Here is a 23,620-nt window from a genome sequence, read left to right on the forward strand (position 1 = left end):
GACACATTTAAACAATCTCACGCATACACAGTGCACACAGGCGCTTTTTGAAACAAGTGACATTGCGCCTCTCTGATCTTTGTCGTGCATCTATGTACCAGTTTTGTGCACCCCTGCAAATAAGAGAAACAGGCACTGGTGAGTGTTTTCAAACCAGTGTACTATGTATGTATATCAGCTTACTTCACAGGTGTTTTTTATTTGGTCCTTTAGTGCAAAGCTGAGATATTTGTACCCTTTGTCAATCCACCCTAACTGCGAAAAAGTTAATTCAATTTAAATATAACAGAATGCAATAATTTGCTCATCCTGTTTGTCAAAGGCAATGTATTTAATGTTTTGCCCCAACAACTCTGTTGATTTATGTAAAATTATCCTTATTCTGAATTATATGCCAGCAGAACATTTCAAAAGACTTGAGACAGGGGCAACGAAATACTGGGAAAGTAGTGGAATGCTCAAAAATACAGGAACATTCCATGGTAATCAGAATCGAAATTGGAATCAGAATGAGAACTGGAGGCGGCATGGTGCGGCAGCAGGTAGTGCGCGTGCCTCGCAGCAGGTAGTGCGCATGCCTCACAGCAAGAGGGTTGCCAGTTTGATCCCCGGGTCGTGCAGGGCCTTTCTGTGTGAAGTTTGCATGTTCTTCCCGTGCATGCGTGGGTTCTCTTCAGGCATTCTGGCTTCCTCCCACAGAACAAAAACATGCTCATTAGGTTAATTGGTGACTCTAAAATTGTCCTTAGGTGTGAGTGTGAGCGTGAATGATTGTCTGTCTCTATATGTTGCCCTGCGATCGGCTGGTGACCGGTTCAGGGTGTATCTCGCCTCTCGCCCGTTGACAGCTGGGATAGGCTCCAGCACCCCCCGCAACCCTGAGAAGGGACAGTTGGGTATAGACAATGGATGGATGGATTATTATTTTTGCATTTACAGTGTCCCAACTTTTAGGAATCAGGCTTGAAAATGGAAACCCATTGCATTGAGAAACCCTCAGCTGTTTCATCATTTAATAATGCCGTTTTTGCACATATTGAGACCAGGGTCTAACCATGTTTTGTTTTCTGGTTTAGGTTTTACAGACAGCAGCTTTCTGTTCCTTTTGAAGAAGATGCCAGATCTGGAGCAGCTATATGGCCTCCACCCTCGATACCTGGAGAGGAGACGAGTCAGAGGCTACGAGGCTTTCAGTATACCTGGAGTCCTGGAGGCATTACAAACTTGTCCCAATCTGCTGGTCAGTATGTAGTGTGAGAATGACATGCTATTGCAGAGAGGTGCACTTATACATCGCATAGAGACAAAAACGTGCAACAACCACACCGTTAAACAAACAGTGCTTCCGGAGAATATACTTTTTTGCTTGGACCATCTGTCAAACTCTGCATGGCATAATACAGTGTATTGTGTTGTTACAAAAACGTAAGAGTAACCTTTGGACCTTTAAGTTAAGATATTTGTTTAACTAGTGTTTACAGGGATCTGAACTCTTATACTTCTGAGGGCTTTCGAAAGCTTTCATCTGCATGTTATGGTCATCCACAGTGGATGGAGATGAGCAGCTCTATTCACTGAGGAAAACTACAAGAGTCGAAAAAACTAGTGAGTGGACATTGACCAGATTTTTAACTTTATTTGACCTAATTTCAGGGTGTGGAGACATCCCATCTGGAGCTGGTGGAAGCCATATGGAACTATATGCCTCAGGTTCACATACTGGGAAAGTTCCGCAACCGTAATGGCGCTTTTCCCATTCCAGCTGAAAACAAACTGACCATCCCCATAACCGCAAAGATCCAAACCCTCCATCTAGTGGGTAAGAAGGACATCACAACAGACAATTTCTGCTATTGCCTCTACAGTACAGCTGAAACACAATGCAGTTAACTAATCAGAAATACTGGATGTAAGTCAGCTTCATCCTTGTCAGTGCATAGGTTTGTGATGGATACACAGGCCTGAGGAGTGTTACTGTTGTATACATAACATAGTGTTTGTTAATTATAGGTGTGAATGTCCCAGAGATCCCCTGTGTGTCCATGCTGCGCCACCTCTACCTGAAGTGGGTTCGTCTCACAAAACCACAGCCATTTAAGGACTTTCTCTGTGTGAGCCTGAGAACCTTTGTCATGCGGAACTGTGCAGGGCCAACCAACTCCCTCAAATATGTTCCCCTGGTTACTGGTTTAGCATCAGCCCGGAACCTGGAGCAGCTGGAGTTAGTGAGAGTTCCCTTCCTAGGAGGCCTGATCCAACATGTGGTGGAGGACAGCTGGAGGTCAGGTGAGGAGAGTGTGTTTATACAGAGCCCCAAGCTTTGTTTTTTTAATGTGTATTTTATTTATTGAAGTGATTCAGTGACTTGCTATCAGGCTGTGGATATCCTGAAAATACTGTTTAGTAGGAGTAATTCATTGTTGGTTTTATTTTTTGCATGGTGTTTGTGACGGTAGTTTTTTACCACAAGTTTATATGTTTATCTGCCTGAAGTGTCCCCATTTTCTTTAAATATTTAACTAAAATGCTGGCAAATGCACCCGAAGCCCACCGCTTTTATTAAATGTTAATAAGTTGTGTTTGTTCACTGTAATGCTGTGGATGTGTACCTCCAGGAGGATTTCGGAACCTCCACACCATTGTATTTGGAGCCTGTAAGAATGCTCTGGAAGTGGACTTGGGCTACCTCATCATCACTGCTGCTCGCAGGTACTCAGCAGTTCTTTAAACTGATGTAGAGAAAAACACTCATTTATGTACAGCTTATGTTTTCAAAGCAAAATGCAGTGGGTCTAATTGGAAGCTTATGGGCAAACGTGCACAATGTTCATTCCCTGTTCAGTCCATAATGAAGTAGATGGAAAACATCCGAAGTAAGAAGTTCAGTGATATTTATATGGGATTGTCAAGACCAGCACCCACTTTTACACTGAAGTTCCTCATAGGTAGTATGTTATGTCAATTCTGCGGGCAGTATATTCATTACACAAAATTATTAGAGATACACCAAGCTGAATATGCTGTAATATCGGATATCGGTGCAGCAGCAACTCAGTCCCTCCTATTGTCTGTGAGAATTTCCTACCGTTATTATCAGCTGTGTTTAGCTCCCGGTTAACCCCCTGATGTCCCCCCTGTCTGTGTATTTATTTGTTGCATTTTGATTTTTCTTCACACAGAAAATAATGATCCCAGTCTCTTAAACACAGTGAGGGATGCAGCCTATTAATTAAACACTGGTATTGGATGGGTACTCAATATCAGCAGACATCCAAATTCAGGCATCAGTAGGATTGGGCGGTAATCCGGTAATAAGGTATCCCGCGGTATCTAACGATCAACGGTATCAGTTTCATTACCGTCATTAAAAAAAATGCTGCGCATATAGGTTTATAGGGGTCTAACATAATTGTAGCATTGTAATAACAAAAATGAAGTCCACTCTATTCAATGTATCTGGTTGAATTTTTACTTGAGAAAAAGGTGACTGTGCAAAAGTACATGCTAAAAAATGAACCTGAGCAGGTTTACAGGTGTTTTAACACAGGTGTGTCCAGGCGCTCATATGGGCGCGTCTGGGCAGAGTACCGTTATCTCGTCCAAGCATACGGAGAAACCCCTCTGTTGAAAACACTTTTTCAGCCTTTTTTCTGCTTGCTATTGTTCTTAGCTCTCGTGAAAGGACGAAATGCAAATAAAACAGTAAAATAACACTTCGGGCAGCTCAGCAGAGTCCTCTGTGAGCACTCAGCTCTTTCATGAGCAGTGGCGGATCCAGAACGTGACAGATGGACGGGCGTAGATTAAGTCTGGGCGGGCCTGATCACCACTTCGCCAAAATTGATAGGGTGTGTGTGTGCGCAGCATTGTCACCGATGCTGAAATTGGGTCCTATGAACGGGTTTGACTTTTGATATCGGGTTGCCGTGCTAATATGATAGCACTAGGCATGCGCACGGCCCGGCGTTTGCCACACGGCCCGGCGTTTGCGCACTGTATCACTCTCCAAATTTCCTGCTGAGGGGAATTTGTCTAGTTGTTATTATTATTATTATTATTATTATTATTATTATTATTATTAAACTGGACTGTTAAACATGCAGTTTAAATAGATTTTGAAGGAAGGAAGAGAAATCTTCTTGTCTGACACGAACGAAGTGGATGGCTGGAGTGGAGGAAACACATGTGAACGCAGTTTATGCACCTTTACTATTAATGAAAAAAAAAAAGAGTTCATGGCATGCACCTCCATGCCTTGAAAAATGAATTCAACCCACGGTGCTCTTCTGTCCTCTGCCGCTGGGAGCCGATGGAGCGATTTGTGCTCCTCTTTACAGCCAATAACAGAACAACGCCTGGACATGATTCATAACCCAGTGCTAACAGCGGATCTGTGGGAAGGTGGCGCTGGGTGGAGAGACACCGGGAGCGCCAAATTCAAAGGGCTTGTGTGGAAGCTGCAGGCAGGGTGCTTACAGGGATCGTATCTCACTCAAAAAAGCGTGGACGGTCTTGTTTCACACTTTGTATGTGTGTGGCAGCACCAGAGACCCAAACAAGTGAGTTTTTAATAATATGGGACATAACTGTGAAAATCGTTTTATTTAAATTTTTTTTATTTGAATTTCTGACTGGGCGGGCAAGCTGTCAATCTGGGCGGACGTATGTAGCTCCGCCCCTGTTCATGAGATGGAGCGGTGAAACTAACTGCGTGGTTACGCCGGTCAGTAGCTCAGCGACCCGCTCAAATACACCATAGAAACACCAATGACTATCCAGAAGGAAGTAAGCCCAGAGATAGGTTATTGCATGAAGAGCGCTCCCTCCATTCGAGAAACCCCATGTAAACAACCAGGACCTTCTTGATTGATCTCAAGCTAACGCAGAGTCATAGGAGGAGACATTAGCAACGTTTTTTCGGGCTGGAATATAACTTTTGACCACAAAACAGCAAAGGTAAAACATACTTTATAGTTTGGCGGAGTTCTCATCGCACAGTGAGGAGGCAGACATCTTCGTGATCATCAGACTCTCTGCTTTCAGATGATACCGGGCTTTGGTGGTTTTGGCGTGAAGTGGCGAAATCAGCAGATGCAGTGCCTTTGACGTGCGCTATTTTCGTGCTTTCGTTACATGCACATATAATTACACATATTACACATGCTTGGTAGAGGCTTTTAACTGAGTTTCTCCCCGTCATTCTGGTATGCTACAAGTTAGGACTGGTGCTTCTTCGTGTGAGCATTGACCATCTGAACTGTGCGCATGTCACTCTGCCCTGCAAAGTGATTTTTAATTAGTCACGGTAATACCGTATACCCCCGGAAAATGTGGGGAAAGTTTGACAGTATCAAAATTTGGATACTGCCCAGCTCTAGGCATCGGAATTGGATCTTAACTGAAAATAAATGCATCATTGCGTCTTTAAAAAAGATGTCAGAATAATTACCAGGGCAGTGTCTTGCTACCTCTATATTAGAACATTTACTTAAATATACATTGTGAAGTTGTTTGTTCACTTTCAAGTAATAGAAAACTCAACATCACCTTGCAAACCAGTTGTCAATTGCAAAATATTGTAATGGCTTAATAAAGAAAAACATAAAGGTATACATTTAATGACATGATTTCTGTGTGTTTTACAGGCTTCATGAGCTGCGAATTCAGCCTTCACTGACGAAAGATGGAGTCTTTTCAGCTCTCAAAATGGCTGAACTAGAGTTTCCTCAGTTTGAGACACTCCATCTCGGATACGTGGATGAGTTCCTGCTGCAATGTCAGTCTCTTCTCTAAAACATCATGTTCTCAGAGAATATTGGACCTTTCCCTTCAGAAGCAGAAATGAGCGATTCTCCTGTACTTCATCTACTGACCTTGTTTTTTTTTTGTTAATATTTAATTTTTTCATATCTATCAACATCTTAAACTCCAAACCACTAGGATGCTCCTGCTCTTACTGGCAAAGTCACTCATTAGGCAGTCTCATCAGGCTCTCATACAGTCTGTTGTGATTTTTGACTGAACTTGCCTCTGCTTTTCTCAAATATTGCACTCAAATTTGAGATGATTTTTGTCATTGCAGCAACATTTAAAAATCAGAAATTCAGAGTAAGAAAGTCCAATTCTGGTGACTTGAATTTTGTAAGTTTAGCTTGTACAGGGGTGTGAAAAATATTTTGTGTGTGTATAAATACAGGTAAGATGAGTCATTCGGAGCTGGTGAAGTACGGTCTGGCTGATGTCATTGAGAACCCAGGCATCATCACTGATATTGGCATAAAGGTGGTGAACGAGGTGTTCACTAATATTAAATACCTTCTCATCTACAACTGTCCTCACCTGCATAACCCTCACCATTGGATAACAGGTAAAACACGTTCCTGACTCAATTCAGTTCAATGGGGCTTTATTGGCATGGGCAATGGGTGTTCACAGAACAATTATGGTGCCTGGTGTAAGGAATATACAGAGGTGTAAAAAAAAAAATAAAAATACGTGTCTGTGTGTTGATATATTTTGGGCAGCAATATATACCTTGTCTCTGAGTATGTTTTTATTTTTAGAGGTGTTGCTTATTTTAGTAGGAGGAAGTGCATCTCTGTCTCAGCCTTACATGTCCATCAGTTTCTTTTGGTTGTCATGACTTTTTTCGTGTCTTTGTTTTTCGATTGCTAATTTGTGGTCACTGAGCCTGTACTTGTTTAGGATCTCTCTCTGCTTTCTATCTCTGACAGTAGAGAGATGTTCTGCCAATTCATTTCTTTTTATGGCCAAATAACATTCAGATCTTCTTTGGGTTTTAGTTTATACGAATGGGTTTTAGTTTATACGAATGGCGCCACACTAGAGGCAGCTTGTTACAGCAGCTCCCGCTCACTGTGAGCTTTTTTCTGTTTTGGTTTCGTCTTTTTATTATTTTTTTAAAATATATTCTTACATATTGTGTTTCTTAATTGATTGGTGCACTATGGAGACCACAGTCGACGTGGTTGCCCTGGTCTTTCTTTTTTTTTTCATTGTTTTCGACTGTATCTGGGGACCCCGTATGCAGCCATGGCTCTATTGTTTACAGTAGGGATCAGCTGTTGGCGCTCCGCAGCAACATGGTGCTGCCCCACGAGAGACCCGATGTTCCCTGCAAGCTGAAGAGGAGGAGAAGGGGGAGCCATGCCGGAGCCGATCTCCGTGCCAGAAGGAGGAGATACAGACCGAGACAGAGATGGAAGATCAGTGAGGGGAAAAACAACTACAGAAAGAAGATAGAGGTTCAGCTGCAGCAAAAATGTCAGTGGAGTCTGGAGAGGCCTAAAAACCATCTCTGGCCACAAGGAACCTGACTCCCAAGCTGCAGGGGACCAAAAGTGGGCGAATGACCTGAACATGTCCTTCAGTAGATTTGATCAGTCATCTGCCCCTCCCCCGGTCCAGTCCTCCATGCTGCAGCAGTGGGGGGTGGCCGTGAGCTGAGTGTTCAGCTCACGGCCACCCCCCACTGCTCATCTCACCAACCCAACCCCCCCACCCACACCCTCCAGCAGGCAGCCCCCCTGCTCCAACCTGTCCCTCACAACAACCCCGGTGAGAAACCAGCTCCGGAGAATCAAGGCGAGGAAGGCTGCAAGCCCAGACGGCATCAGCTCCAGGCTCCTCAAGTCCTGCGCAGGTCAGCTGTGTGCTACAGGCCAATGGCACTAACATCCCACCTAATGAAGACCCTAGAGTGGCTGGTCCTTGTTCATCTCCGCCCCATGGTGAGCCCATCGCTGGATCCACTTCAGTTTGCCTACCAGCCTGGCATTGGGGTGGACGATGCTGTCATCTTCCTCCAACACCAAGCTCTCTCTCACCTGGAGAAACCTGGGAGTACTGTAAGAATCATGTTTTTTGATTTCTACAGTGCTTTCAATACCATTCAGCCTGCACTTCTGAGGGACAAGCTGGAGCATGGCGGGGTGAACCATCTCTTCACACACTGGATTCTGGACTATTTCACCAACCATCCACAGTATGTGAGGACCCAGGACTGTGTGGCCGACATGGTTGTCTGCAGCATGGGGGCCCCACAAGGAACAGTTTTGGCTCTGTTTCTCTTCATCCTCTACACTGCAGACTTCTCATGCAGCACACCCACCTGTCACTTGCAGAAGTTCTCTGATGACTCTGCAATCGTCGGCCTCATCACAGATGGGGATGACAGAGAGTACAGAGAACTGACGCAGGACTTTGTGGACTGGTGCCAGTGGAAATGCCTCCGGATCAACGCAGGGAAAACCAAAGAACTGGTGGTGGATTTCCACAGACGAACACTCTGCCCCCTGACACCAGTGAACATCCAGGGAACGGACATTGAGATGGTGACATCTTATAAGTACATGGGTGTTCACCTGAACAATAAACTGGACTGGACTCACAACACAACACAAGAAAGGCCAGAGCAGACTTTATCTGCTTCGGAGGCTGAGGTCATTTGGAGTACAGGGGGCACCCCTGAAGACCTTTTATGACACTGTGGTGGCATCAGCCATCTTTTATGGAGTGGTCTGCTGAGGGAGCAGCATCTCGACGGCTGACAGGAAGAGACTTGACAAACTGATCAAAAAGGCCATCTCTGTCCTGGGATGCCCCCTCGACTCAGTGGAGGTAGTAGGAGAGAGGAGGATAATAGCTAAGCTGTCATCCATGATCGATGACTGTCGACGACGACTCCTACCGACTCCCACCCCCTGCAGGACACTTTAACAGCACCGGAGAGCTCCTTCAGCATCAGACTGCTTCACCCAAAGTGTGTGAAGGAACACTATCACAGGTCCTTCTTTCCTGCAGCAGTCAGACTTTACAACCAACAGTGCTCCCAGTAGACCATACACTCACAAGACTTTCAATATGACTGCACTATAATACACATCAACTGTGTTCACTCATACTGTGAAAATATTTAGCTCAGGTGAATTTCTACATAAGGTGCAATATATCAATCTTTCAATCAGGTGTATTATTACTCCTATGTGCAGTATCAACACTCCGGACAGGAGTACTATCATCCAATGTGCAATATCAGTACCTGGCGAATCTCTAATTTCCATTGTGCAATATTGGTATTTCCTCTGTGCCATGGTGTAAACTTGAAATCACTATATACTGTTACCACTCCCATATTTTACTTTTCCCCATACTAGGTTGCTTGTTTCTGTATTGACCCTTGTTTAAATTGTTCATATTTTTCAATATTCCTTGTTCATATTGTTTATATTGCTTGTTTGCTATTTAATGTCCTTTTAACTGATGCCCTCTATCTATCTACTTTGCTGGTGTAATACTGGAAATTTCCCCACTGTGGGACTAATAAAGGAATATCTTATCTTATCTCTCTTCTTTCCATCTCACTCACTCTCCACATAAAGTCCTCATTGCTACTTGCCTAACTTCAGTCACACATGGCCTGAATATTAATGCCCATGTGTTTGTGATGAGCTCAGTTTCTCAATGTAAAAAAGAGGGCACTGGCAACCAAGAGAATCTTCTATTTGCTGCTGTCTTTCATCTGTCTGTGTTTTTGGAAAGTTAAGTGATGTAGCGCACAGTGTAGCTGTTACATTCTGCCTTTTTCTGTCCTCAGATCAATCCAGATGGAGCCGTCTCGTTGATCTCACTTTGGTTCGCTGTCATGCTATCAAACTGGAATCCTTCTCCCAATTCATAGAGTTACTGCCATGTCTGGAGTTCATCTGTTTGGACCAGATGTTTAGAGAACCACCCAAGGTATACAGCATGTTCATAAACACACACATTCAGTGTTGTATACCTTTCACGTGCTTTCATACATCTCATGGATCATATCTCACACATGCTTAAATTTTCTTGAGTATATCAGTCTCAAGCATGCTCTCAGAATTCCACCTATACTTTACACCCTTTATCCCTTAACTATTTATGATTAACTGTTGTACAATAAAGCTTTCTATTGCAGTCCCAACATACAAGACAACCAGGGTGTTTTTTGATGTGCTTAATGAAGACACTGCAAAAACTCGACTCTCAAAACCAAGAAAAAAGCAATAGAATGGAAAACAACCTTGTGAAGATGCTGGAGGAAATGGGTACAAATGAATCTATATCCACAGTAAAGTGAATGGAGATGAAGAACCACTGATGAACACTCACAGTACTTTTACAACACAAATCTGCATTCACCCACTCACACAGGCCTCCTGCTCATTATGAACGTTAACCATTCACACACCAGTGACACAGCATAAGGAGTCAGTATCTAGCCCAATACTTTGACACGTAGACTGCAGAGGCCAGGGATCGAACCACTGACATTCTGATAAGTGGGCTACCACTAAACCACCTGAGCTACTGTAAATGAGTCCTGTTTTAATGTAACCTGAAAGGCTGGTCAGCATGCTAACAATCTGGCTAATGTTTTTTGCAACTGCACATGGGGACAAAGGCCTTACTTTCCTGAGAAATGTACTCCTGTTTGGTGAAAGCAAAATTGGACAGTTTGGCCATAATGACCATTGTTATGCTTTGATGAAAATGAGGAGGGCTTGCAAGCCCAAGAACACCATCCCAACTGTAAATCACAGAGTGATAGCATAATGCTGCTGCACTTCACAAAATAGATGCAAAATAGAACATCAGCCAGGAAGTTTATGCTTGGTAGCAAATGGGTCTTCCAAATGGACAGTGACCTCAACTATACTTTCAAGTTGTGGCAAATGGTTCAAGTATAAAAAAGTCAAGGTACTGGAGTGGCCATCAAAAAACCCTGACCTCAGTCCAATAGAAAATTTGTGGGCAGAATTGAAAAAGAAGTGGGGGAAAAAAGCAAGAAGGCCTACAAATCCTGACTGAGATACGCCAGTTCTCTCAGGACGATTAGGCCAAAATTCCAGCAACTGGTTGCGAGAAGCTTGTGCAAGGCTGTCTGAAAAATTTTCTCCAAGTTACAATTTAAAGGCAATTCTGCTAAATACTAACTAACTGTATGTACACCTCTGATCCACTGAGAAGTGATAAGAGAAATAAAAGCTGAAATAAATCATTATCGCTACTATTATTCTGGCATAAACTTAACATAAAGTAGTGATCCTAACTGACCTAAGACAAGGAATGTTTACTAGGATTTAATGTTAGGAATAGTGAAAAACTGAGTTTACATTTATTTGTCTGAGGTGTGCATGATGATTTTTGATGATGAACGCAATAGACTATGACTACCAAGTAGAATACTGATGCTCCATCAGTTCTCCTCACATGCAACAAGCAGCTCTGGCTATGACCACACTAATATGTTGTCATTTTCCAACAGCATTTCAAAATGAAAACAATCTGTCCTTGTGAGCATTTTAACTCCATTTCAGACTCAGACTCAAACACATACATTACAAAGCTGTATTGCAGGGGTATTACTGTGGCAAGTTCTTTCATAGCACGCACAACATATGTGTTGTACTGTACAGCCCTGCCTACCACCTCAACTGGGTTGAGGGGGCATTCCAGGATGGAGCTGACCTCCTAACCAGTCTATTAAGTCTCTTCCTGTCAGCAGTTGCAATGCCACTGCCCCAGCAATCCACTCCTTTCTTATGAGGCTAATGATTACAGAGTCATTTGCACAATTACTCATAACTTGTCTATGATTTGATTTTGTGTTCTGCTTTAATTGGTTTTGCTTTGTAGGTGTTGAAGAGGTTTTTTTTTTTAGTATTTTGAAGATATTGAAAGGTTTTAATGTCACATTTTTTCAAGATCCCACCTAGATACTGTGCCTTGAATAAAAATTTGTCTGACATGGTTCTTCCCTCAAAAATGTAATAATTAACTTCAGTTAAACATCTTTCATATGCTGACATAACATTTATCCTGTCTAAAAGCACTCAGGTTCATGCTGTTGTAGGGTTAGTGGTGTTGTGCCCAGAGACAGACCTGAAACAGCTGCTGTGATCAGAGCTGATGCTGCACCAACTGCCCTCTTTGTCCATACTACAGCTGAGATTTATTACATGCTTTTGCAAATAATCACTTCACCTGTTTGTGGCTCTGTCTCCTTTCTTCTTTTTCATTGCTAACCTGCTAAACCCCATGCTATGTAGTATTTTTTTTTATTCCAGTTGCCAAAAATATGATTTAGCATCACTATTACTACTTTACTCAGTCACAAGCCCACCATATAATTGATAGCAGTAACACTGAATTTTATAGTGATCAACAGAAGACAAACTTGGATTTAATATGAATTGTTGATTTGTGGCTCATATCTGATTTGCTAAATAAAGTGATAATGATAGTTATGCCTTATGTGTGTGTCAGGGCTGTGCCAGGGTTGGCCTGAGTGCAGGAACTGGTATTGGTGTGTCCTCTGCACTGGTCAGCAACCAGAACTCCAATAATGACAATGACAACAACAACCACCACCACCACCACCACCACCATAATAATGAGGCCAACCTGCCTCCTGCTCCTCCACCTGTCAACAACATCAACAACAACCAAAGGCAGCAGCAGCAACAGCACAATGGCAAGTCCCATCTGCATTCTTAATCAGCAGAGTGGCACTAATCCTAACACAGCGGCTCCCTTAACTTTGAACAATGAGTTATGGCAGCTTAAATTTGACATGTTAATGGTGTGAAACCCAAATGTCAGATGTCATCACCAAAAATCGGAAAGGAGTACATTAAGTAGATTGCTTTCAGATGTGGCAACGGCCTTTAAGAGATCCTGACAATGGGACTGGAGACATAACCTCCTCTGTGAATGCACATAACACAGTTTTGTTTGTTTGCACAGCACCAGTGGAGGTAAATGGGATGGAGGATGAGGAGGAAGAAGAGGAGGAGGAGGTGATGTTGGAAGAGGAGAACATGGAGCCTGAGCCTCAGATAGAGCTGAAAGGAGCAGTAGAGGACGTGAGAGTGGAAGAAACTGATGCATCTCCAGGGCCCAGTCATCCAGCTGGAACAGCACAACATCCTGATGAGGAGCAAGCAGGTTTAAAGCTGCTCTTTTTTGATGATTAGCAGAGGTTAAGGCAAGGGTTTTCTTGGCAATCTGTTGTGCTTTTACACTCCTACTCCCCATTTTGTAAATTAGAGAAATACTGTTAGAAAGCTACTGATATGTCCTTCCCACTTTCAGGTCCCAGTGGTTTAGTCCAGCAGTGCAGACCAGCTGGTGTCGCTGTTCCTGAGCCCCCACTGGTCATTTCAGACTCGGACAGTGAGGAAGAGGAAGGCCTTGTTTCAAGGCTAATGCCAGCCTCCTGTTTACAGCAGCCAGTTTCCTGTACAGAAGGTGTCAACACAACACAGAACACACCCAGCTATCACAACAGTGTGTTTGATGAGCTTACCACACACACAGATCTACAGCTGAAAACAGGAAACAGGAAACACGCCTGATTTTAAAGAGCTTGGTTCTAGAGTGAATGGAATTAAATAGTGTCCCTCAATGTGTGTGTGTGTGTGTGTGTGTGTGTGTGTGTGTGTGTGTGTGTGTGTGTGTGTGTGTGTGTGTGTGTGTGTGTGTGTGTGTGTGTGTGTGTGTGTGTGTGTGTGTGTGTGTGTGTGTGTGTGTGTGTGTGTGTGTGTGTGTGCGTGCGTGCGTGCCTGCCTGCCTGCCTGCCTGCCTGCCTGCCTGCCTGCCTGCCTGTCTGTCTGTCTGTCTGTGTGCGCCCCCATGTATTACTCATGTTGTGGAGACAAACATCTGTTTACACAGTCACATGTGGGGACTCACCTTACTTGTGGGGACAAAATACAGGTCCCCACAATTTAAATCATTTCATTTTAGGGTAAGTCTCCAGGAAATGAATGTAAGTCTATGTATGGTATGTCTTCACAAGTGATGAAAACCTCACGTGTGTGTGTGTGCGCGCGTCTTTTCCCAGGTAAAGGAAAAACTCCTCTGCGACGGAGCAACAATGGGGCTGTATCGGTGCCAGATTCTGCAGATCAGACAAAGGCTCAGGTGTTAGAGAGCAGCTGTGAGAAGAGCTGTCAGGTGACCAGTGAACAGATCAAGGCAGACATGAAAGCTGCTGCTGAGAACAGCAAGAAGAGTATCAGTAAAGGGATTACTGCTCAGGCTGGGGAGGCCACTGACAGTGAGGCAGTACAAGGCACTGAGAGTGCTGGAGCAGCAACAAGGACTGGAGTGATGCCAGTGACTGGATGTGTTGGCAGGGTTGGACCTGGGATAGCGAGACCTAGGCAGATGGGTGGATGTGGGAGAGTGGTCGCAGGCACCGCTCACAGAGCAACCACAACTACTGACAGAGCTACAGGAACTGGCAGGACTAATGATGGCAGAGAGGGCCTCTCTAGAATGCAGACTGGGGACAGCTGTACAAAGGAGGCTGAGGCGAGGCAGAGCTCTGGTCCTGCAGTTGTGCACAGTCTGGACCCCACAGATACTGCTGTAAACCACGCTCTTAGGAGACCAGCACTGCTGGCTGGACAGGGTGAGAGACAACCTGTCCCTGCTAGTGTTGCCTCTGCTACTGGTTCAGGTTCACAGCAGGGTCAGGCCAGAAACAAAGACTTTGTTCCTAGACGACCTTTGACCCGGTCTTGTACCCGTATGTCTTCTGGGTCCCTGATACCTGAGACAGGTAAGACTGAATGTATAAATGCACCATAACCATAATTTTACAGGAGTGCAACTGAAATGTGTTGCAAAGGCTTGGACCTGTAGCAGGCAGCAAAGATGTGACACCACAGAGTGAATCAAGATAAATGTGTTAGGCTGCAACTAATGCATAAATACAACCATATTTTTTTTTTTTTTTTTTTTTTTTCACCTCTTTTTCATTTTACCCCCCTCTAAAGTAATCCTAACCACCACCAACATTTTGAGACGAAACTGACACATACTTTTATTTTTGTCTTGAACTTGGTCACTAGTGGTTCTTCCCACCCTCTTGATTTTAAAGGGTGTAAGAAACCTTTTTTTAAAAATATACAGCAGGCTTGCACCGATCAAGCATAACATTATGACAACTGACAGGTGAAGTGAATATCTCTTCATCCTGACACCCATGCTGACCCCTGTCCACCACCGAAAATGCCAACAGTGGGCATGTGATTATCAGAACTGGAGCGATGGAAGAAGGTGACCTGGTCTGATGAATCACATTTTCTTTTGCATTATGTGGATGGCGTGTGTTTCACTTACCTGGGGAACACATGGCACCAGGATGCACTGTGAAAAGAGGGCAAGCTGGCAGAGGCAGGTGATGCTTTGGGCAATGTTCTGCTGGGAAACCTTGGATCCTGCTATCCATGTGGATGTTACTTTGACATGTACCACCTATCTAAGCATTGTACACCCTTTCATGGAAAACAGTATTCCCTTATGGTTCTGGCCTCTTTCAGCAGGATAATGTGCCATGCCACAAAGCAAAAATGGTTGATGAATGGTTTGAGGAGCACAACAACGAGTTTGAGGTGTTGACTTGGCCTCCAAATTCCCCAGATCTCAATCCAATCGAGCATCTGTGGGATGTGCTGGACAAACAAGTCCAACCCATGGAGGCCCCACCTTGCAACTTACAGGCCTTAAAAGACCTGCTGCTCACATCTTGGTGCCAGATACCACAGCACACCTTCAGCGGTCTAGTGGAGTCCATGACTCAACAGGTCAGTGCTGTTTTGGCAGCAAAAGGGGGACCAACACAATATTAGGCAGGTGGTCATAATGTTTTTCTTGATCGGTGTATTCATCGCTGGGAAGAAAACTGAATAAAATTGTTATGTTTAAAGTTAAGATTTTTATGTATGACATTAAAAAAATCTCACAGGATAAGAATTCCATGAAGACCTGAACACAAGCTATATAGTCTTCACCATATGCTAAACAGTCTTGTCCTGTATTAGAAATTATAGCACAATGGCCAAGCATCAGGGTGAACAAATCACTAAATTTAGCAAAAAAGAAGGAGAAGCACATATGATTGTTAAAAATTTAAAATATTCTCTCTCATGCAATATTCACAGGAAATAATCTGCTTAAAAATCATCACATTGCTGGTTTTACACAAACCTCCTGCAGGTATTGCATTCACAATTTCCGTTAATTGTACAGTTATCAGTTGGTCTGTACTATTGCTCCATGCATCCATTTCATATGACATATCCATAAAATATGTCACTTCATCAGGGGCCTTCAGGTTACTCATAGAAAAGAGGTCCCTTAAGGGAAAAAGTTGGAAACCACTGATCTGCCTCACCCCGAAAAGATCTCTTTCTTGATCTAAACATCAATGTCCCAAGTAGGCAAAACAAGAAATAGAAAAAAATGAAGCAAAGATTGGTAAACTCTCATATTTGTTCTGTTGTATATCCTCCTGCTGAGTACAGAGATAAAATGTACAATTAAGCAAGGGATTATAAGCAATTTATAACTACCAATAACAATAACATTATCATTATTATGGTCACACATGATAATGATTAGGTGGTGGAATAGAATATTGAATTTTTGATATGTATTTTGTGTAAATTAATTGTTATATTAACCCATTAACAAAAAAATAATCCTAAGAATAATCAATATATGATTGTTACATTAATTGACCAAATCAAAAAGGACTCGTTTAATGAATGATGCCTGAAAAAATAATAATTTGATTGAATAATTGTATAATAAAGTCATTGGACTTTAATATATAAAACAAATGTTCATTTTGCTTTTCTTGTATGCAGTGAGACTTTGGCTTATATTTAGTCAATTAAATGTCATTTAACAAAGGAGCAAAGTATTGTAGTTACTGTGTTGTTAATATGCAAAGATTAAATATGTAGTTGGCATACGGTGAATGTTCTCTGAGTGTTGCTTGCTTTGGTATGCTTCAAGTTGATATTTTAACTAGTTGTGTGTTACAGATCTTTCAAGAACCAGACCACGGGTAGCAGTGAGGAGGAAAAGAATGGCTGACAAATCAACCAGCACCTCAGACCCGGTCACCGAGGACGACCATGTGCAGGTATACACACACAATCCAATTTTCTTTTCACTGTGACATTATAGTCTTAGTGTCACTGTCAGTCAGTGTTAAAAATTAAAATCAGTTCACTGACATTCAAAGTCCAAATGGGGAGGTGAATACTTTTTATAAGTACCGTACATAATAAATTATAAACTGCACACTGTAAATTTGTTACAAGGTGATTTTCAAAGTATAGTATGATTAAGATTTTCCTCCCCCTAGAGGGAGCCAAAGTATTGCAGAGTTGGGCCCAGCAGTAGAATTTTGAGTTCAAAGGGACCGTTTCCCTCATGTTGGTTGTCTAAACAACATACATAGATCTGTCTTTGGTGTTCTCCGTTGCTTTTCTGTTGTAAATGCTTTTAGTGGACATCACCAAATCAATGTGATGTGATCTCAGGATGCACAACACCTGGCCATTAACGTGGGCTTAATGTTGTGCATCCTTTTTTGGTATTATTAATATACTGAAATGCTTTTGCTTGTGCAGATTTTGTCTCTGAAGAGTAAGAACCTAGTGGGCATCACACTGACCAACTGTGGAATCACTGACCTGGTCCTCAAAGACTGCCCCAAGATGATGTTCATTCATGGTAACAAACAGACAGGGACACTAATGTTTGATGGCTTCTGTTGATGTCTTTTATTTTTGCATTACTTTGGTGGAAAAATGATAACCAGAGCAACAATGGTACCAAACACCATTTCCTCAAGAAAGAGGCTTTGTTGAAGGTTATTAGTACATATTTAGTCAATTTTGATTTATTTAAAGTGGTCTTGTGGCTCAAAATGTCCAAAGCACAAAAGGGAAATTTGCAAGGTAGGCACTCCAAAACTCTAGCCAGCCACCAAAAAATGACTCATGTTGATCTTCCGGGGTCGATATAATAATGTCACCAAAACATATTGTAAACCATCTCATATGTCCCTAAGTGTACATGCCACATGCAAATGGTTTACATCCACATCCTTAGGTTGAGATGCATTTAATGGTACATTCTGGCCTATACAAATTTTCACTCATACTTGTACTCATAGTCTTCCACTTATCCTGGTCCGGGTCGCAGGGGCAACAGCCTCAGCAAGGAAGTCCAGTTGCTGAGGGATCCTGAGACGCTCACTGGCCAGTCAAGAGACATAAGTCCAAACTACCTCAACTGGTTCCTCCTGATGCGGAGGAGCAGCAGCTCTACTCTGAGGTCCTCCTGGACATCTGAGCTCCTCACCCTGTCTCTAAGGCTGAGCCGAGACACCCTGCGGAGGAAACTGTATTCGCGATCTCATTCTCTCTGACATTACCCAAAGTTCATAATCATTGGTGAGGGTCGGAATGTAGATCAAACGGTAAATTGAGAGCTTCGCTTTCCGGCTTAGCTCCCTCTTCACCACATCGGACTGTTTGAGCGCCTGCATCACTGCCGCCACCGCCCCAATCTGCAAAGTTTAAGTATCCTGAGATACTTGAGATGGGGGGGGGGTTATTTTAGTTAAACAGATGAAAATTGTGTCAAAAAGTGTCTGCCAAATGACAAAAACATTCTTTGGGACCTTTTTTGTAAAGTGTTGGAGTATATAGTGTAAGTTACTCAATTAACATTTCATAAGGAAAACTAATAAACTTATGTAAATATGACTGAAAAGACATTACAATACCCACACTCTCTGCCATGCTTAATATCCACACATAAACCTTGGAGCTGCCTGTTTTGACAAAGTCAATGTTGACAGCTTAGTTTAGTTTAGACATATTAGTCTGAAAACGTTCAGGAACAAAGTGCTCTGTCTCTTGTGTTGTCCCCCTCTGCAGCCACCAGATGTCGAGTGTTGAAGCAGTTGCGAGTAGAAAGTGCCCCCATAGTGAACAGGTTTGATTATGCTCAGTGTAAGAAGCTGGACATGGAACAGGTCCTGGATCAGATACTAAGAATGCCTCCTGAGAGGAACCGCATCATCTACATGCGCCCTATGCACCAGGTTGGTAGACTGCAATGTCAACTCTTTTTCTGTACAAACTCAGTCCACAACATGACTTTATTAAGATTGGAGGCATGTTAAAAATGTTTGCTTGCAGTTGGTAGTTTAAAAAGTGTTTAAGTGAAGGTAATTTATCAAGGCTTTTATTTTGAAACTGAAAGTCATGAGTAACAGACCAACAACCAAGCAGATTTCAGTTTTCAACCAGTTGGACATTTTTGCTTTAGTTAGTAGATCCGTTTTATGCAGCAAATTCAGCAAACACTTTAGTAGTAAGCATTTCCCATGTTTTCCATGATGTTGAAATAGTTATGTCTGTCTAGTATACCCTCACTGGAATACTCTATCTCTTTATTTCTCTCTCTCTCCTCTTCTCAGATTGACTCAGTAGCATTGGAGCGTCAGCTCTTCCAGGGGCCCTATCCCTATCACATTGCTATAGTGCATGAGTTCAGCAACCCTCCAAATATACGCAATAAGGTCCGCATTCGCAGCTGGATGGACACCATAGCCAATATCAGCCAGTGAGTAGTCAGTGTCAAATATCAATGACCAATTATGAGCTCAAATCTTATTTTGAACATGATCTATCACTGCTGACTGATCTGTGTATGCCCTTTTCTCTGTCAGAGAGTTAATAAAGTATGAGTTCTTCCCAGAGGCCACCAGGACAGAAGAGGATTTGAAGAAGTATCCCAAATACCCGTGGGGCCGGGATATCTATACACTGGAGGGTAATGCAGTCATACCTACGCTAACCCTTACAGATTTCTAGTTTTCTAGACATCCACATGCATATCAACCAAGCGTTTTTCTGCTTTCAAGTAACACATTTAGATCATGTCTTGTACACTGTTGTTGGATTTGAACTGAAACAGTTACTCTTATTTTAATGTGATGTTACTCAGATTTGATTTAAGGGTGTTTATGTTCGCATCATATGATCAGTTTTGAAAATTGTGCTCTTTTATACTCAATCCCTCAATTTTAGGTAACCTTAACATATTGTGCATGTTAAAATGACTTTGATAGGCATGACAATATTTAATATGTGATTTTTTAAATATTTTTCTGAAGCCTCCAACCCACAGACATCATGGCTGATACTCCTGTAATGCAGTCAGCTTCACTTCCTGCTTGTTTGGATGGTTGCCATGTCTGTATGCTTAGGATCTTAATCTTGCTGCACAAGAAAACAGGCTATAGTTCTAAAAGAAATCAGACATTACTCCATGCCACACCATAGCTTCAGTAATACCAAACAGTACACCATGTGGAGGATGTATTCCATTGCAGAAGGAGTCTACTGTGCATTAATAAATGAAACTCTGTTTGTGCGTGTGTGCTTGTATGTGCGTGTGTGTGTCTGTGTGAGTGTGAGAGTGAGTGTGTGAGAGAGAGACAAGATTATACTTCAGACAAACCAAATGACCAGCTGGCAGACTGGAGACACATGAGATGTGTTCATCAAACCTTCTTTTTTAAAGTTAACCATCTTCTGTGATGTTAATGTTCAGGACTGGTGGATGGTGCTCCCTACAGCATGATAACAGACTTCCCCTGGCTGAGAACTCTGAGAGCAGCTGATCCGAACAGCTATGCCCGCTATGACTTTGAGGATGATGAAAGCAGTGAGTGCAGTCAATACATCCATCTGTACCATCAGCAGTCACTCGTGGTTGTTCACTAAATGTACACAATTCTTAGGCATTACAATTGTCACAGCATGGATATCAGAGTACAAGCATTTGAAATGTTTTCCTCTCTGTGTCGTGTTAGCCACCATCTACGCCCCACGGCGTAAAGGCCAACTGTCAGCTGACATCTGCATGGAGACCATCGGGGAGGAGATTTCTGAGCGCCGACAGGGCAAAAGAGGAGTATTTCAGAGAGTGGTGGTCCTCTTTCTCCATCACTGTGATACACCAGGAGAGCCTGTGGATGATGACTACATCTAGACACCACAAAACACTCCTCTGTCCATCACATCAAGAGGAATCCCAGCAGGCAACAGTCCTGCTGCAGCAGTGCCTGAGCTCCTGATTGTGAAAACATGTCTTTGGAAAAGAGGCAGAGAGGTGTAAAGTCTGTATGCTGTAGAATCTGCAGGTCAAAGCTGTGTTCTTACACACTGACATGCACATGATAATTCACAGACAACTAGCTTCACATTTTGAAAGCATCCTTTAAAAACTCTTCCAATGTACACTTACGTGATGTGGTTCATTGGGTTCAGACTGAAGGCTTTGTTAATTTTGACCCTTTTCAGTTCCATGGGAAAATAAATGGATAGTCTTAAGTGTGTTTAGAACATTTGGATAAGGTTCTTAAGGTTCCTATTTGCTGATTTTCTTTTTATTTGAACAAATCTGAAGGCATGATTAAAAAAAAGAAGTTATACATACAATTTCCACCATTAATTGTAAATTCAACATAATGCACATTTCATTTTGGGAATGAAAATATTGGCTTTCAGCTTGAGGTAGTTTGGAACGAAGGCAGGTCACGAGCATTGTCCTGTTCCAAATCTAGGCCAGACTCTTTCTGCTGTTGAAGCCGCAATCAAGCCCCAGTTGTCTGCACATCTAATGTTTCCAGCTGCTTTTGTAATTTATCATGCTATAGTCCAGAGAATCCATGCAGAGAAAGGACAGTGCTCTAGTGTTGGCCTGATCTTTCATCTATCCACTGCTACTGTCTGTCTTCCTCTGTTCCACTCCTGACCAACAGACAGACATGGTCTCAGACAGAAATATCAAAGAAAACATGCCTTTTAATTTAGTTTCCCTTTGGAGGTTCATGGGTCAGTTCATGTGCTCATACTCGATGTGCGTGCATACATAAACAGAGAAACCACAGTGCTAGCTAAAGTGCTATCGAAAGCTGTGATTCTAGAGATGCAGGTCAGATTTCAGCAATGTCCAGTCACAGCCATGATGTACAGTACTTTTTTGATGTTACTACTTTGTTTTATCTTCCTGGTTGGTCGTGCAGATTATGCAATGTGGAAAAATAACTTCTACAGAAGTAATTCTACAGAATTCTGACTCTACGCTTTGACTTTTTTCCCCTCATCCTTCTGACTTTACTCTGAGAATTCTAAAATAATTCTATCTACAGTTTTCCATGGGTTCAACTCTGACTTCCCTACAGGGATTGTAAAAGACGGGTAGGTCAGTGTTCTCATACATGAATTCATACAGAATGTATCAGTAAGATACACCTGAGGATAATCAGACAGAGAAATTTCTCAAAGCGGAGAAATACAGCGAACAAGAGATAAACATTCACTCAATAATTTAATGACAATTCTGTACTGCACAAACAAACAGCTTACTGCTCAGCCTGATGCTTCACTGCTCTTGTGTAAAAGGAGTTGCATCATCAGCGGCCTTGAGAAATTAGATGTTTTTCTTTTTCTTCCCAGAATTTACTGTCTTTGTGAAGTCTAACAGTCCCAAAATTTCTGGATTACGTTTTCCTCTAGTTTCTAGAAGGAATAAGAGAATCGGTTTCATCAGTCATTTATATGGACAGCTCTGCCCTGCACTTATCTAGGTTTGGGATGTGGGTTTTCCTCAAGTATAGAAAAGGGTTTGGTTGAGAATGATGAGCAATGCCAATAAAAACAGTAAATATTATAAAAAAAAATGTGTTTGCAGGTATATAAAAATGAATATGATACGAGTCCAGCCTTCTGTTTGTACATTGACAACTGTACAGATGTCATGGAAGACGACAAGCTTTCCTGGTGTTTATATGTCCATAAGGAAAGAAGAGTATTTCACATACTGCAAATTAAAATAATGGATAATAATTTTTGTTGTCTTTGTTACATGCCTTCATCTCTGATTTTCTGCCATTGACCGTGGAATTTATTGTCAGAGTCTAATATTGCGCATCCACCTGGGTTGAGTAGTTGGAGTTCGCTGTTTTGCTCACAGCTGATCACTTTGCCAGAGACTGCGCTCTTATCTGTAGTGGAGACATTAAGATCAGCTAGGGCTACTGGTCAATTGTCAATCCTCTGGTCTACTATTGCTCGACCAGCTGCCTTTGACACGGTTAACCACCAAATCCTCCTCTCCACACTTGCTGAGTTCAGCTTCTCAGGATTTGCTCTCCACTGGTTTGAGTCCTACCTCTCAGGGAGATCCTTTGCAGTGTCTTGGAGGGGAGAAGTATCTACATCCCTCCATCTCTGCTTGTCCACAGGGGTACCTCAAGGGTCAGTGCTTGGACCTCTTTTCTTTTCAATATACACCACTGCACTTGGTGCAGTCATCCGCTGACATGGCTCACAGCTCCTTCTTTCATTTCCGCCAGACGACTCTCTTGGCACGGATATCGACATGCCTCACCAATTTCTCAGCATGGATGAAGGAGCAACACCTTCAGCCGAAGTGAGGGCATGTCACTCCACTGCTCATATCCCTCCACTGGCTCCTTGATGCTTGCCTACAAAATTGCCACCAAAACCGCTTTGACCTACCTGAACTCCCTCTTTCAGATTTATGCTCCCTCCTGGTCACTATGCTCTGCCCAGGAATGTGCCTGGTGTTGACCAGCTCAAAAAGGCCCTAAGTCTCTAGCTAGACTTTTTTCTTCTGTGGTTCCCTTGTGGTGAAACGAGTTAACAAACTCCACTTG

General features: G+C 42.6%; 1 protein-coding gene across 2 annotated transcripts in view; it reads left to right on the forward strand.

The window, feature by feature from the left end:
• Nucleotides 1–22,787, forward strand: part of fbxo38 (F-box protein 38) — a 35,788-nt gene extending 13,001 nt beyond the window's left edge. For both annotated transcript variants that reach the window (XM_070962719.1, XM_070962718.1), the window contains 18 exons: nucleotides 1,077–1,240; nucleotides 1,654–1,819; nucleotides 2,011–2,286; nucleotides 2,616–2,709; nucleotides 5,646–5,776; nucleotides 6,197–6,367; nucleotides 9,617–9,759; nucleotides 12,319–12,526; nucleotides 12,799–12,999; nucleotides 13,147–13,302; nucleotides 13,898–14,620; nucleotides 16,893–16,993; nucleotides 17,487–17,589; nucleotides 18,804–18,970; nucleotides 19,349–19,494; nucleotides 19,601–19,704; nucleotides 20,488–20,601; nucleotides 20,750–22,787. In XM_070962719.1, the coding sequence (XP_070818820.1) occupies nucleotides 1,077–1,240; nucleotides 1,654–1,819; nucleotides 2,011–2,286; nucleotides 2,616–2,709; nucleotides 5,646–5,776; nucleotides 6,197–6,367; nucleotides 9,617–9,759; nucleotides 12,319–12,526; nucleotides 12,799–12,999; nucleotides 13,147–13,302; nucleotides 13,898–14,620; nucleotides 16,893–16,993; nucleotides 17,487–17,589; nucleotides 18,804–18,970; nucleotides 19,349–19,494; nucleotides 19,601–19,704; nucleotides 20,488–20,601; nucleotides 20,750–20,928 (3,347 nt within the window). In that variant the 3' untranslated portion in view covers nucleotides 20,929–22,787. The remainder of the gene's footprint in view (nucleotides 1–1,076; nucleotides 1,241–1,653; nucleotides 1,820–2,010; nucleotides 2,287–2,615; nucleotides 2,710–5,645; nucleotides 5,777–6,196; nucleotides 6,368–9,616; nucleotides 9,760–12,318; nucleotides 12,527–12,798; nucleotides 13,000–13,146; nucleotides 13,303–13,897; nucleotides 14,621–16,892; nucleotides 16,994–17,486; nucleotides 17,590–18,803; nucleotides 18,971–19,348; nucleotides 19,495–19,600; nucleotides 19,705–20,487; nucleotides 20,602–20,749) is intronic.
• Nucleotides 22,788–23,620: the final 833 nt, after the last annotated feature.

This window comes from Chaetodon trifascialis, chromosome 5 (genome assembly GCF_039877785.1).
Source record: "Chaetodon trifascialis isolate fChaTrf1 chromosome 5, fChaTrf1.hap1, whole genome shotgun sequence".
NCBI classification, from domain to species: domain Eukaryota; kingdom Metazoa; phylum Chordata; class Actinopteri; order Chaetodontiformes; family Chaetodontidae; genus Chaetodon; species Chaetodon trifascialis.